Below are 13,592 nucleotides of genomic sequence, written 5' to 3'. Positions count from 1 at the left end.
CCTCGTACACAGCCTGGCACCAAGAACAGGATCAAGGATCTCTGAGGACTTACAGAGTGACCAGGGGTGGAAGAGCCTGGGCAGCTGTGTGTGCTGAAAAGCCCTTGTGAGAGGTGCTGAAGGACTTGTAGGATGAGTTTTGTTCCCCGTGCCTTTCTGATGCTCCTAAGGTGGTCCTGAGGGACCTACAGCCTTATCATGTGTGTGAAGAAAGTGCTCCCACATCAGGTGTCCTCACTGGGATGGCCTTTGGGAGCACAGTAGCAGAGACATGGCTTTTGTGAACACGGGGGGGGAGATTTGTTGTTGAAATTGTTCTGAGAGGACTGAGGATGAGACAAAAAAGTTCTGTCTAGCTGGGATTATGCTGAAGAGAGTTGTCTCACACAGTGATGCTTGCACCAAGAGCAAAACTGCTGAATGAATGGGAAGAGAAGTCACTCTGGAGAGATCCAGCTGGCAGGGGACAAGCAGATCTCACACAGAAGCACATCTCGTACCCAAGGCTTCCTGTCCTCTGCTGCTGATACCCAAAAGTAGGGGAGATGACCTCCCCTCAGTGCCAGCAGGTACCTGCCAGTCGGGTGTCTAACCTGATCATGGGCGCAACATTCAAAGTATTTGAGAAAATCTTCATGGGGCTGGGCGAGCGGCTCCGCGGGGCCCTGCTGGGCTGCGCTGAACAATCACCGTTTGAAGATCAAGATGTAGCGCATCTCAGCCGAAATATTTTGGAAGTAAGGACGTTGCTGATGTATGAATGTAAAGGAACTCGGGGTGATCCCAGAGGTGCGTGCCAGGAGGGTCTCCTGGCTTCCAGCGTGCCGCTTTATTCCCCAGAAGTAACTTTGTGCACGGTGAGGAGCGTCGCAGTGCCTCTGTTCAGAGAATAACCACCTTTTATTCCGCTAATGCATTTATGGGATAGACGGGAGAGAAGCTTAAGTTCAATTGTAAATGTGAGCTGACAAGAGGCAGCCTGCAGATCCCTGTCAGTCAGGCTGCGCTGCGCGGGGCACAGAGCCACTGTCAGCCCCTGAGCCATGGCACCGCTGATGGATGCTCGCTAACGCCGTGCTGTCTAGTTGTCATGGCAAGCTTGAACCCTGGAAAAAAAAATAAATTAAAAATTAACTGGCTTCAAGCTGCTTTCGGAGGTGGTGGGAAATCTAATTTTTGCCTGATGATTCTGGGTTCAGAAGCAGACGCGGAGGACTTCCACACCAAGCTCCCCGGCCTGTGTGTCTCAGAATCCCAAAATCCCAGAACCATCTGGGTGGGAAGAGCCCTCCAAGATCACCCAGCCCAACCTCTGACCTAACCCTAACCAGTCCTCCACTAACCCAGATCACTTAGCTCTACCCCTAAACGTCTTTTAAAGACCTGCAGGGATGGTGACTGAACCCTGGGCAGCCCGTTCCAATGCCTCACAACCCTTTTGGTGAAGAAGTTCTTCCTAATATCCACCCTAAAGTGTCATGCTGATCTGTCGTAGCGTGTTGGTAACCTTCCAGGTCTGGGGACCCTAAACCTCAGCTCCAGCACAGGGCAGTTGGAGTAGGGGATGTGCTGCCTGTGTTGCCGTGCTGCCCTAGGAGGATCTGCCTCTCCACCAGGCACTGCAGGGTGCAGTAATTGGGAGTTTTCTACCAATTCAGAGATGAAATCTCTTTCAGAAGTCCTGGCTGGGTTGCAGGTGATCAGGCTGTCTTCAGCAGTGATCTCGTACAAATTGTCTGGTGCTCAGAGGGTTGACTGAACCTCACGCAGGAGTTGAATGCTTTTCTTCCAGAACCCCGTATAAGTAATGCAGTTGAAATCTGGTTTTGAGTTCTGAGTTTGGTGCTTCCTCTTGGGAGGGCAGAAGAAAGCAAGGACTGGCTGTGTGTGACATCCAGCGTGGGTGCAAGGGCTGCCTGATTAAGAGTGGCTTCCATCAGCTCTCCAGGTATGGAGGGACCACTCAAATGAGAGCTATAAATTATAGAGCAGAGACCTTGGGTGTGACTAGGAGCCTTCCAGACCCTCACCTTGTCGTGCTTCATACCGAAATGCCATATGCTTGTACTGTAGGATGGCACCTTTAGTAATGGAGATTGTACTGTCATGATCGCCTCCAAAAGTAAAAAAGTAAAAGCAAAATTGCCTCCAAAAGTAAAACCACGAGCTAGTTTTACTTCCCGTGCCTTGAAGAGTTTTATAAGAACCCACTTTGTAGCCAAGCTCTGGCTCTGACTGTGGCTGCTGTGGCTGTGAGCAGTTTCCACCACTGACCCAGACTAACAAAGTTACAGGGCTGCATTTCTCACTGCATGTGGCCCTACAAGTGCCTCCCACATCTCGTTGTTTTCAGGATATGCTGGTGTTATTTTATTTGTTGAAATATTCAATAATAGACGTTGGTTTAACTTCCCGCCGCTAGCTGGGAATGTTTGAGGATGGCTTTCTGAGCCCTTTCTCAGGGCCTGATGGATTCTGATCACTCATTCTGATCACTCACTGTGCCTCTGCTTTCCTTTTCCTGTGATTTGTACCAGCATGGTGAAGATCCTGCTCGCAGCTAATGCAGACCCAAACCTCGGAGATGAATTCAACAGCGTGTACGAGACTGCCAAGGAAAAAGGCCTCCATTCTTTAGAAGGTAATACTGTTCCTGTTCAGCTACCTGTGTTTGCCTTTGAGGTCCCAAAATTTCAGTTTCGGTCTTTGAAATGGAAATTTGACCTCTTTTTTTTTTTCCCAGCTTCTATTTAAATGCAGAGTTACTGGTGCTGTGTGTGGGTGTATGTCTGCAGGTGAGGGAAAACAGTATGTAGCTGCTCACGAAAAGCAATTCCTCGGTGTCCTAGGGATAACTTTTTTATGTACAGCCAGAACATGATACGAGGCTGTAGGTAGGAACACCATCCCACTGCCCGGGGAAGGGCAGCGTATTCCACTAGCAGGCTTAGGTTTCTGTCTTACAACCAGACATAAAATGAAGGAAGACTTGTCCAACCGACAGAAAGCTGAATGATGCTGACCTGTTTGCAAGTACTCTGGCTGGTTTTTGGCCAGGTGTTACTGCTGGCTTTCCTCCCTTGCCTTTAGACTCATCCCTTCAGTCTTCAGACTAAACCAAGGACTTTTTCCCTGCTCTTATTTGATCTCGTTACGATTTTTCCTGGCCCACGTCCCAAGTTCCAGTCTCACCCTGACATTATGCCTGTTGCTGGGAAGCTGAGGCAGACTGGACCCCGCTAACATGCCACCAGCTGCTACCCTCCTGGTTCTGGAGGCATTTTCCCCACCCAAAAGCTGAGCTGACCCACCGTGAGCCCTGGGTTGGCAAACATGGCATGTCAGTTCTCACGTGCAGCATCTCCAGGTCGCCTCTGGCCACCTTGCCAGAGCTCAGCCCGCGCTGGGACTCCTCAGGGCCTGGAGTCTCCAGCCTGACTGCAGCTTGTGTGCTTCACCTTCTGCCTCGAAGGGAAACACTGTCAGGAGGAAATTTGGGGAAGCCACCCCCTCGGTTCTCCAGGGCGTGTGTTTGCCCCGTGTAGTTTGCAGAGCCAAAATCGCACGGTGACAGCATCCGTCCATCCCTCTGAGCTTTTTGCCTCGCTGCTAAGAGCTGAAAGCTCTCAGAAAAGTCTAATGAAGGCGTAATATTTGAATATTTGAACCCTTCATAAAACCCGGGTTGAGTTAAGAAGATGAATCAGCGAGGGGACAGTTTTGACAGGGCGTTATTTTATTTTTAAAAGCTCTCCGCTCTCATCCCTCACCGTAACCCACCCGTGCAATAGACCTGCTCCTTGATGGAAGGGAGGACACACATCTATCAGATTGCTGTAGCAGTGAATGCAAAATGTATGAAACAACATTAAAAAATGAACAATGGAATGCCAATACATAATGCATGTACACAGACTTTATTTAAGACAAAGTATATCAGCCAATAAAGTTAATTGTTTTTGTCTGCATTCATCCCTCTCTAATGTTATATATTTTTGGGGTGAAGAAAAGATAAGGCCACTCAGTAAGAAGTTGCATTAATTCTTTGCTTGACATGTTTTATTAAAAAGAATAAATTCTGTTGCATTTTAAAAAAGAGAGGGAGAGAGAGAGAAACTGCCTTTGTTTTTTATATTTTTCTTTTACCCATTTACATATTTCGTGTATAAATATTTTTTCATAAAAACATCCAAATCGAGAGGGTATGCTCCACAAACACTGCACAAAATATATTACAGACATTTATATGGATGGCAGGAAGGGAGACAGAGGGCTGAAAATTTCCAGGCACCCAGTGATTGATGGTCGACGAGGCTTCCCCTGACGCTTTATTGAGTTTCCGATGATTATCTCTCTCTGAGACATTTTTTACAGATGACGGCCGAGCTGTCACAACGGACCATGGGGGAAAAAAACCAACAATAATAACACTTTAATCTCTTTACTGCACTGCTCCCTAGTATCTCAGATTCATCTTCCCTGACGCACGCAGTTCATTATCCTGCTCCTCCCTGGGTAGGAAATGACGACAAATAAATAAATATACATACTCGCCCGGTCCGCTTGGAGAAAAGACCCAGGAAAGGAAAGGAGCCAGGGCATTAATTGATCTTCCTGGAGGTACTGCGGTTCATTAGCGGGGATGCTGGGCTAGAGCAGCAGCAGGCATTCATTGCGGTGCTTTCTGTACCAAACTTAGCAAATCTTTTGGCAGCCTGTCAGGAGTTCTCCGGAGGGAGCGTGGAGGCTGCAGGACATCCACGGGCTGTGTCTGTTTGCCTGGCTGGTACAGAGCAGTAGTGCCCAGAGCACCCAAACTCCCTGAATGTGGGCTTCTTCAGGTTTAGTTGTCAAAGCCCACAGCCCTGAGCTGCTCATGGGAGATGGATCTTCACTCCCGAGGCATGGGGATGGCATTTGCTGGGGGCTCTTGATTGTACCGAGGAATATTTAAGCTTTTTGGTGGCTTTGCCTCTCCATCCTGGCCAGACTCGAGATGAGGCTTCTGTCTGCTGTGCTGAACGCTCTCGGGAGTGACGTGAAGGTGCCTCTGTGCCTGGAAGTCCCCTTGTGCTAATCAGCAGGCTGGCGTTGGCGTTTCCTTCAGTCCCTAAAACGAGATGCAGATGCGTGGTCTGCACCCAGGGACGGGCTGGACCCGCACGTAGCCAGAAGTGATGCGCTTGCAGGGGCCCTCTGCCTGCCTGGTGACAGCTCGGCCACTCTGCTGGCCTCTGCCACTGTACCTCGGCTTGATTTAACATATTTCCCCAATCCTTCAACTTCCCAGCCCGAATTCTGCTTTGGTGTTGCCCTGGTGTGAAGGAATTAGTGTGTCGGTGTGCCTGTCTCACCCCCCAGCCCTTGGAGAGCCTTGTCCCAGTTCTCTCATCCTGCCAGCACAAATGGTTGGTCTCTCCCTGTTGCAGGGTGTCCTTGTGCACTGGCATTCGGTACAACAGGGCTCAAAGGGAGGAAAAACACGTAATTAATCAGCTTCTGTTCAAAGAGACGTCGCAGTTCCTAGGTCTGACTTCACAAAACCTGCCAGGGCTCGGTGTAATTGCATTTGCGCAGGGGATTCCAGGCTTTCTAATGAGTTGTAAAATGTATTGTTATGAATCATTCCCAGCCCGGCAGGGCCTGGGAACACACCTCAGGCAGCCCACTGCACCGGGGGCTGAACAAACAGAATAAAAACTCCAGGTCCCAACGAGCTGACAGCTTCAGTACCTGGCCAAAGACAGCAAGCCAGTGGGCAGGAGCAAGGATCAAGCTCTGGCACTTTAACCCATCTTACTTGTCAGTGAGCAAAAGAAGCATTTTTAGAAGGGTTCCTGCTTTTGGATGCCTGCTTCTTGGTATTTCTGGGAAGCGTGGAGTGCAGGAGGCAGCTCCTGGTGGAGGTGAGCTGTGTGACAAGGGGAGCACAGCAGGACTTGGAGGGCACCCCCGGGGCACTGCCAGCTGATTGCTCCCTCCAGGACCTGTAGCTCTGTCGTCTCTCGGCCTCTCTGTCTCCCTTCTCTTGGTTTTGGTGGGTTTTGGGGTTGGGTGCTCCTGGCCTTGAAGAGCTGCGGGCTGCAGGGGGAGGAGGGTGGTGCAGGGGAAGCACCGAGCGGTTCCTTCTCTGGCCCTTCTCAAAGGAGAAGGGAAATAAAAGGCAGAGTCTCTGCGTGCTGCTTTGTGCTGAGTCCTGATTTCACCTGAAGGCACAGAAGGTGCAGAGGGGCCGGGTTTGGGACAACGCTGGGGTTTTCTCTCTGGCTTTCTTGAGGGGAGTGGGAAGGCAGCGACCAGGCCGTGTAGATCCCCGGGTTGTCCTCAGGGCTGCTGCTCCGTGCAGTGGGTAACAGCCACCAGAAACCCCCACGGGGGTCCCGATTGTCTCCTGGAAAAAGCCTTTGGGCCCTTACCAGCTCCTCGGCGGGTGATCCAGGCGTGTTTTCAAACAGTCCTTCACTTTGTCTCTCTCCTCCTTCTTCCCCTGCAGTCCTTGTGACCCGGGAGGACGAATTCAACAACCGCCTGAACGTCAGAGCCAGCTTCAGGGGCTGCACGGCCCTGCACTACGCCGTGCTCGCCGACGACTACCTGACGGTCAAGCTGCTGCTGGATGGAGGTGAGCTGCAGGATGCCAGGCCTAGACAAGACGCACACCCCTCCGTGTTCAGGGCTAGATATGATTCACTGTTTGCTTTAATTTCATTATCTTTTAGTCTCTGTGTTCTTAGTCATCTCCAGCTTTTTTTTTTCTTGTGGGTGTCCTCGTCTTAATCACCGAGTCTTCCTTTTCTTCCAATGGAAACACACCCACTGCTCTCTCTGCTTGGTATTTGGAACATTTCTCCTTTTGCAATGTGCCCTCTACCCATCCATCATACCCCCTCTGTACCCGTCCTGTGCCTGTTTTACTGGGATATCTGCTCTGTGGGCAGCAGGGCTCTGGATGGGGACCAGCACCCACATCGAGTGGCACGGGGACTGGTGGTTTGGGTTTAGCGGTGCAGAATCTGCAGAAATTAACCCGAGCAGTTGTTGGTCCTCCCTGTTAGAGCACAGAGTCCTTCTCATGAATCCTGCCTTACTGCTCTCTCTTACGTACTCATGACTCTAGATACAGATGCAAAGAGAGGGAAATTCATGGGTTATAGGGTAGTTCAGGCTGGAAGGAACCACGGCAGGTCAAAGCCCCAGTTCAGAGCTGTGAAGCCACACCAGCCGGGTGCTGGGGACCTCCATGGACGTGGCACAGCCTCTCTGGGCAGTGCTGGACTGGCCTCATGGGGAAAAAGCTCATCAGCAAAAGCAGAGGAAAAGAAGAAGATGCTTTTAGCTAACAGAGATGTGCTGCCATGACAACAGTTTTTTATATTTACCCTCCTGATGATCTTTACCAGGATGACATTTGCTTCTTTGTTCCTCTGCCGTCCAGACCCAGAGTGTGCCGAATGTGTACTGGGGTGTGCACGGTGCTGGTAAAAGCTGCATCTGCCCATAGTGCACCTTGTTCTGCAGACCACGGAGCTAGTGAGTTCTGCTTGCCTCCAGATTTATGTCCTTCATCCCTGCCATTCGTCCTACAACAATTTCAGCTCCTCTCCTCCCCGTGGAGGCACCTAGGGCACCCTTGAGCAGCAAGCAGCAGCGCTGTGCCTGCCCTCAAGCGTGTGCTTGCATGAGGGCTGCGTGCTGTCAGCCTGTCCCTGCAGTGGAGAGACTCCCTAGCGTCTCTGCAGCCCGATGCTGATCTCACAAACATTTTAGGAATGCCGTGATCTCTGCGGTGTGGGCGTCTCAGGGGTTCGGGGGTGAATTCTCGGGAAGCAGGCAGGCAGATAAATGTGTGACGTGTCCACATAAGGCTCATTCCGCCAGAAATGAGCTAAAAAAAGCTAAAAAGATAATGGAAAGTATCATCCGTGGAAAGTAAACATTCCCAGAAGAGATGAAGAATCAGTGTAGGAACACTGAGCCTCGATACTCATCTATATGTACGCTCGTTATCATTCACAAATAGAAAAATAAGAGTGAAAGTCAGAAATTCAGAGCCACTGAATTCCACGCTTAACTCTGGGTCAGGATTTCTCTCTGGATGCCACCCCCCTATTTCTTGGCCATGAATTAACCCTCGGAAAAGAGGCACGGAAAGAAAACCTGCTGCAAATTGGTTTAACCCAGGTTCTTGAGGTTTGCTTGCAGAGAAGGGAGCTCAAAAAGCCGCCAGCTGCTCTGGTGCCGTGGTGGTGAACGCAGCAGGCAAAGAAGGATCTGGGGTGCTAGGAAGGAGGCAGCGTGGCCAAATGGCTTGTCCTGGCAGCAGGGCGAGCCTGGGGCTCATGGGGCTGGGGAGTGGCTCGGAGGTGAGAGGCTGTGGATTTCAGCAGGGCTCTGTTCTCTCTGGAAACACCTCAAATGCAGGCATAGACTCAGGACAGGAGGAGCAGTCCTCTGTGAAGCTGGCACAGCGCTTCGCAGCAGCGGGGATGTGAGTGTGGTGGCCACAGTGGTCAGAGAAGACGATGGCAGAGCTGCCAGCGGGAGGCTGAGAGCTCATCGTCAGCCTCTTGAGCCTGGGCTGGCAGCCACCACCTCGTACCATCACAGGGAAGGGCTGGTGAAGAGTTTTTCCCAAAATACCTGGGTGTTCTTTCTGCTTTTCAAAGTCTCCATGAAATACGGGTGCAAAGAAGTGAGGTTAGCACTGAGGAGCGTAAGCCATCGTGGATAAATAAGAGCAAGCAGCAAGTCCTGCTCATGTCCATCTGTCCCCTGCTCAGCTGTCGGAGTGCTGCTGCCGTGTGCGGGCCTCTTTTGATAGAGAGGGCAGTGCTTTTGGGGTGAAAGCTGGTTCTGTTTGCTGGAGCCACTGTCCTCTCCATCAATGACCTCTTCTGCTGCTCGGCGCTCACAGAGGGGTCTTTGTTCCCGGCAGTGTCTCAGCTCGGAAGAACTTGCTTGGATCTCAGAAAAAAAAACACACAACAATCTGCAGGATTGTGGTTGTTGGAGTTCAAGAAGGGACTGAATATAAAATCAGAGTGAAATGCTGAATTTAGCCAGTTGTAGCACGAAGGTTTGAGATCCTCATCCGCATTCTGTACCCAACCCAGCCCCGTGGAGATCCTCCTGGACACAGACTCAAGACAGAGACACAGACTCCATGCTAAGAGTGCATTTCCAAGTGCAAACCAGCATCTTGCACAGACACAGGCGTGCCCCAGTGCTCGGACACAGGGATGAGCAGTCCACAGACACAATTCTCCGCTCGGTGCACAATGTGCCAGACCACACTGAAGTCCTTGTAGGATCCGAGGCTAAATTTGTCGTGTTCTTCACATTAACCTGCCTTTGCCTGTCCGTGCACAGCTTCCATTTACCCTCACAGTTATGCCAACGACTTGTGATGATTTAATCACAGCCGTGTCCCCTCTCACCAGGTGAATTCCTGGGGGCTGGCGGTGCTGCAGCAGCCCCTTTCCCCTCTCCTTTCAGTGTGTCCCGCAGGCAGAAGGGCGATTTCAGGACGGGCGCGTGGCGTGACACCGGGATCTCATTGCTCTGGCTCGGGGTGCTCCCCTCCTCCCCACTTTGGGCAGTGACAAAGCTTTTGGCTCGTGTAATCCGCGCTGAATGCGGGGCTGCGAGGCCGAAGGTCTCGGCGTGGAGATGGAGCACCTTGCACAGCGTGCCTGCCGCCGGCCCTTTGTGAAGATAATTTCCCCCAGCGCTCTGCCATTGACATCTGAGAGGAGGACGTTTCCTGTTTGCTGACATGGAACAGGCTCCCCTCGCTCCCTCCTTTACACTTCCCTACACCTGCCTTTTTTACTAAGTGGCCATTTACTCTCCCCAACACTTCCTTCGCTTGGTGCCCTGCCCTCGGGGCCAAAGCCATTAACTGCCCAGGCCCCTCTGTGCTGAAACAACCACCCCGTTGTGCGGCACCGTTTTTTAAGGGAAGCCCCCCGTGTGCCTCCCCCTCGCCCCACCTCCCTGGCCTTTTGTGGCCTATTCAGCGACTCACTTGACCCCTCCAGGACCTTATCCCCTTGTGGTCAGCATGTGTGTGCCCAGCAGACCGCGAGACGAAGTCGCTGCTCTGTTGTCCTTCGGGGCAGTTGCTGGTGACATTTCACAGGCTCCTGACCTGAGCTGACACCATAAAGATCAGCGTTTCTGTGGAGGAGTGGGGTGGGAGCTCGCTTCTACCGCCTGCACCCGTTGCTGCTCCAGGCACGATCGATGCCGGGGGGCTTTGTGTGCGCCGCCGAGGAAGGAAGGCAGGGTCTGCAGCTCCGTGGGGATGGAGGCGTCTTGGTTGGAGAGGGAGCTTTGAGAATGTCACCGTTTAAACCTGCTGCACGAAACAGCCCCCGTTAAAAGGTTCAGCCTCCTGCCACAGAGCTCAGCCTTCCTCTGTCAGCCTTCTGAGTCCGATTCTGCTCCAGAACCTCTTGCCAAAATGCAGGTAGCCCCAGTTGCCCAGGCAGGCGCTGTTCAGATTCACCTGAGAGCACAGAGTTTTGGGGGAATCTCGGTGCCTTTGGCCCCCACCCAGTGCCTGCAAGCCCAGTGGCTCTCTTCCCACCCTCATAGCCCCGGGCTCTCACCAGTAGTCAAACCAAGCCTTGCTGGTGGCTACCAGCTGCTTGCCCTCCAGCACAAGGGCAGCAGCAGTTTTTCGGAGCAAGTACCTGGGACCACTTCATTAGGGCAACGTGGGAGGAAGAATTAAGGTTTAAAGGATTGTAGCAGTCTGAAACCTGGCATGGGAACGGTGAGGCTGTGAGGGGCTGAGCCTAGCTAGGGGAACGGAGCAGAAGGAGGCTTGTAGGAGCCTGAAGAAGTTCACCAGGAACCATTTGGCCCTGTACAACTCTTGAGTGGTCTCTCCCTGGTTAAACCAAGCCCAATCTCCTTGCTTTTGTTTTAAAGGGTGCCTGGCCCAGCCCATGCATCAAGCTCTCTGTTGTGATATCGTGCAGCTGATGGCCAGGGTGTCAGCCCTGGTGTGGACAGGCATCGTGGCGTGGAAGGAGGGACAACGAGGGTGCTAGGAGGAGAGTCCTGTTTCCTATCAGGGCACCGCGGTGCTGTAGGATCACAGAGCCATAAAAGCACCGAGGAGCATCCCTGGAGGTCACCTAAATCCAGCCCACTGCTTGAAGCAGCATCACTGGAGCAGCTCTGCGTTTGGTTGGGCTTTGAGTATCTCAGGGAACCGACACTCAGAGACCTCTCAGCAGTGCAGGGAGGCTGAGGCCAGGTCAGAGAATCCCAGAACCATCGAGGTTGGAAGAGATCTCCAGGCTCACCTCGTCCAGCCTCTGCTGCTGTGGCTGCCACCAGACTCGTGCTCGAGTCGATCCATGCTGCCTTGTCAAGGGTGAGTGATCTGGTCAGCTCTGTGAGTGATCTGGTCAGCTCTGTGAGGGATCCACTCAGCTCTGCACACAGCTGTAATTAAAGGAGAGGGGACAGGGAGGAGCAGAAAGAAAGAATGCACGTTTATGAAAACATTTTAGCTGCAGCTGCAATGACCCAGGCTTCAGAACTCCATTTGGCAGTGAATTTAGCACAGGACATTTGTTGGTAATGCTCCATGCTCACCTGTGAGATACACTAATTGCAACTAATTGCATCCTGTTGTAAGCAGGATGAACGATAGGTGAGTGAATTACCGAGCTGGCATGGCAAGGGGTGTTCTTCTGGCATCAGAAAGTGAAATTGTTTGTGGTATTACCAGGAGAATTCAGGTTGTGGTTCGAGCTGGCTTTCCTGTGCTGGAACTCTGCATGATGTGCCTTAGATCCAAAGGTGTTTGCAGCTTTTCCTCGAGGGAAAGGCTCTGTTCCTGCAGCGAGAGGGTGAAGGACATCACCAGGCAGCTGCAGCCCCACATCCCCACGGCCAGGACAGGGCAGCAAGGAGGAGGGGAAACCCAAACCCTGCGTGGGGTCGTCCAGTTCTTTGCACTCAGTGGGGTCACCAGCATCAGCAAGAGAAATCCAGGGTGACTAAATGAGCTGAGGAAGCCAAGCTGGCAGAGATCCGTTACGCTGACACTTTTCTAATAGATGGAGCCCCAAAAACTTCCAGCCAAGGTTCAGGTACAGCTGAATTTAAACCCAGTGACAATTTGTGCTTTGCTTGGTTCTGTTCAGCCACAGAGATTGCTCAGGGTGCAAAGCGCTGCGCCAGGGCCCAGAAGAGCCTGCAGCAGTAGTTGGTGTGCTTGAACACTTCCAACACGAGCTGCTTCCCTTCAAAATCATATTTTTTAGAGCTACCTTGGCAGCTTTTCCTGCCTCACCCTTTAACTCGATCACTGCCGGCTCTGCCTCTGCTACCTGGCCTGCCGAGTCCTCTGAGCTCCTGCGGGTTCCCCAGAGGACACCAAGCCCTCCCCTAGCCAGAGGTGGCAGCGGGGCATTGGGATGGGTGTTTTGGAGAGCCCCTTGCCCGGAGCCCCCCCAGGATCCGTCCTGGTTGCAGGTTTGGCTCGCACAATGAAGGCGCTGCCCCAACGCAGCCAGCCCAGGCCAGCTGCTGTGCAGGAGTGCCTGAAAGCCTCCCTCCCTCCCTCTCCGTGCTCATATTTACAAGGGAATGTGATAAATTCCGTATTGATTCCTTCTGTTGCACTGTAAATTTTGCAAAAGATGATTAAATAGTGCAATAGAGTCTGCGAGCACCGTGGCTCAATATGTTCTGGGCCGGCGTATCGACCCCCTCCATCCGACGGCAGCAAGTTCCACTCCCAGCCGCGCCAGACCAGTAATTAAAATCCTGTGAGACTGGGATTTAAAAACCAATCATAGCACGGCCCTGAAGCTTCTAACATCCCACCGTGGCGAGAGCAATAAGGGGATGAGTGCAGGCACATTTATGTCCGTGTCGGAGTGCTTAAGAATAGTTTCCCCACAGGGCAGGGGAGCAAACAGATCCCTCCCTGAGTGTTTCTGGGTACAAAACTCCGCGGTGACATAATGTTTGTCGGGAACTTAATGGCTCTGCACACGTGTAGACGTATGGAGAGGTGAGGATCCTTTGGTTTCCCACCCTGTTACCTCACAGACAATTTAGGGAGGATTGTTCTCACACCCAGGCACCAAGTAGGCAGAAAACATTGATCAGAACAAGGGAGGATGGAAAGGAGCAGGTAGGGCAGCTGGTTTTAAAAGGGATCACCAAGGATAGAGGTTTTTCTTAGCCCAAACTTCAGAGTCCAAATTGTCTGAGCCCTTCGATACCCTGCTCCTTCCTGGGCATTGCTGGAGAAGGCTGAGAGCACTCTGGATTTAAATCCCCAGGAAAGTTGAAAACGGTTTTGAGATCAGATTCAGCTACCATTCTGCATGCCTTTTTTACCTCAGGTGTGTCAGATTTTGTGCTCAGAGTGCCAAACTTGCAAACTTGGCTCCCTGGCTTCGTCCTTATCCTGAGGTCTGCATCTGGAGGTACCCAAAGCACTGCGCACGTCCTCTGCCAGCCGCCCTGGCCCGCGGAGCTGCAGGAGGGGACATCCCCGTGTGCACAGATGGGTTGTGGCACTGGGAAGGAGACACCTGGGTTTGCTTTCCGTGCTT

General features: G+C 52.2%; 1 protein-coding gene across 3 annotated transcripts in view; it reads left to right on the top strand.

Annotated features, from left to right (window-relative positions):
- Positions 1-13,592, top strand: part of CLPB (ClpB family mitochondrial disaggregase) — a 61,475-nt gene that overhangs the window by 16,936 nt on the left and 30,947 nt on the right. For all 3 annotated transcript variants that reach the window (XM_068683900.1, XM_068683815.1, XM_068683995.1), the window contains exons 4-5: positions 2,538-2,641; positions 6,494-6,622. In XM_068683900.1, the coding sequence (XP_068540001.1) occupies positions 2,538-2,641; positions 6,494-6,622 (233 nt within the window). The remainder of the gene's footprint in view (positions 1-2,537; positions 2,642-6,493; positions 6,623-13,592) is intronic.

Source organism: Anas acuta, chromosome 1 (assembly GCF_963932015.1).
Source record: "Anas acuta chromosome 1, bAnaAcu1.1, whole genome shotgun sequence".
NCBI classification, from domain to species: domain Eukaryota; kingdom Metazoa; phylum Chordata; class Aves; order Anseriformes; family Anatidae; genus Anas; species Anas acuta.
Note: the sequence above shows the minus strand (reverse complement) of the source record. Positions and strands in the feature narration are given on the sequence as shown.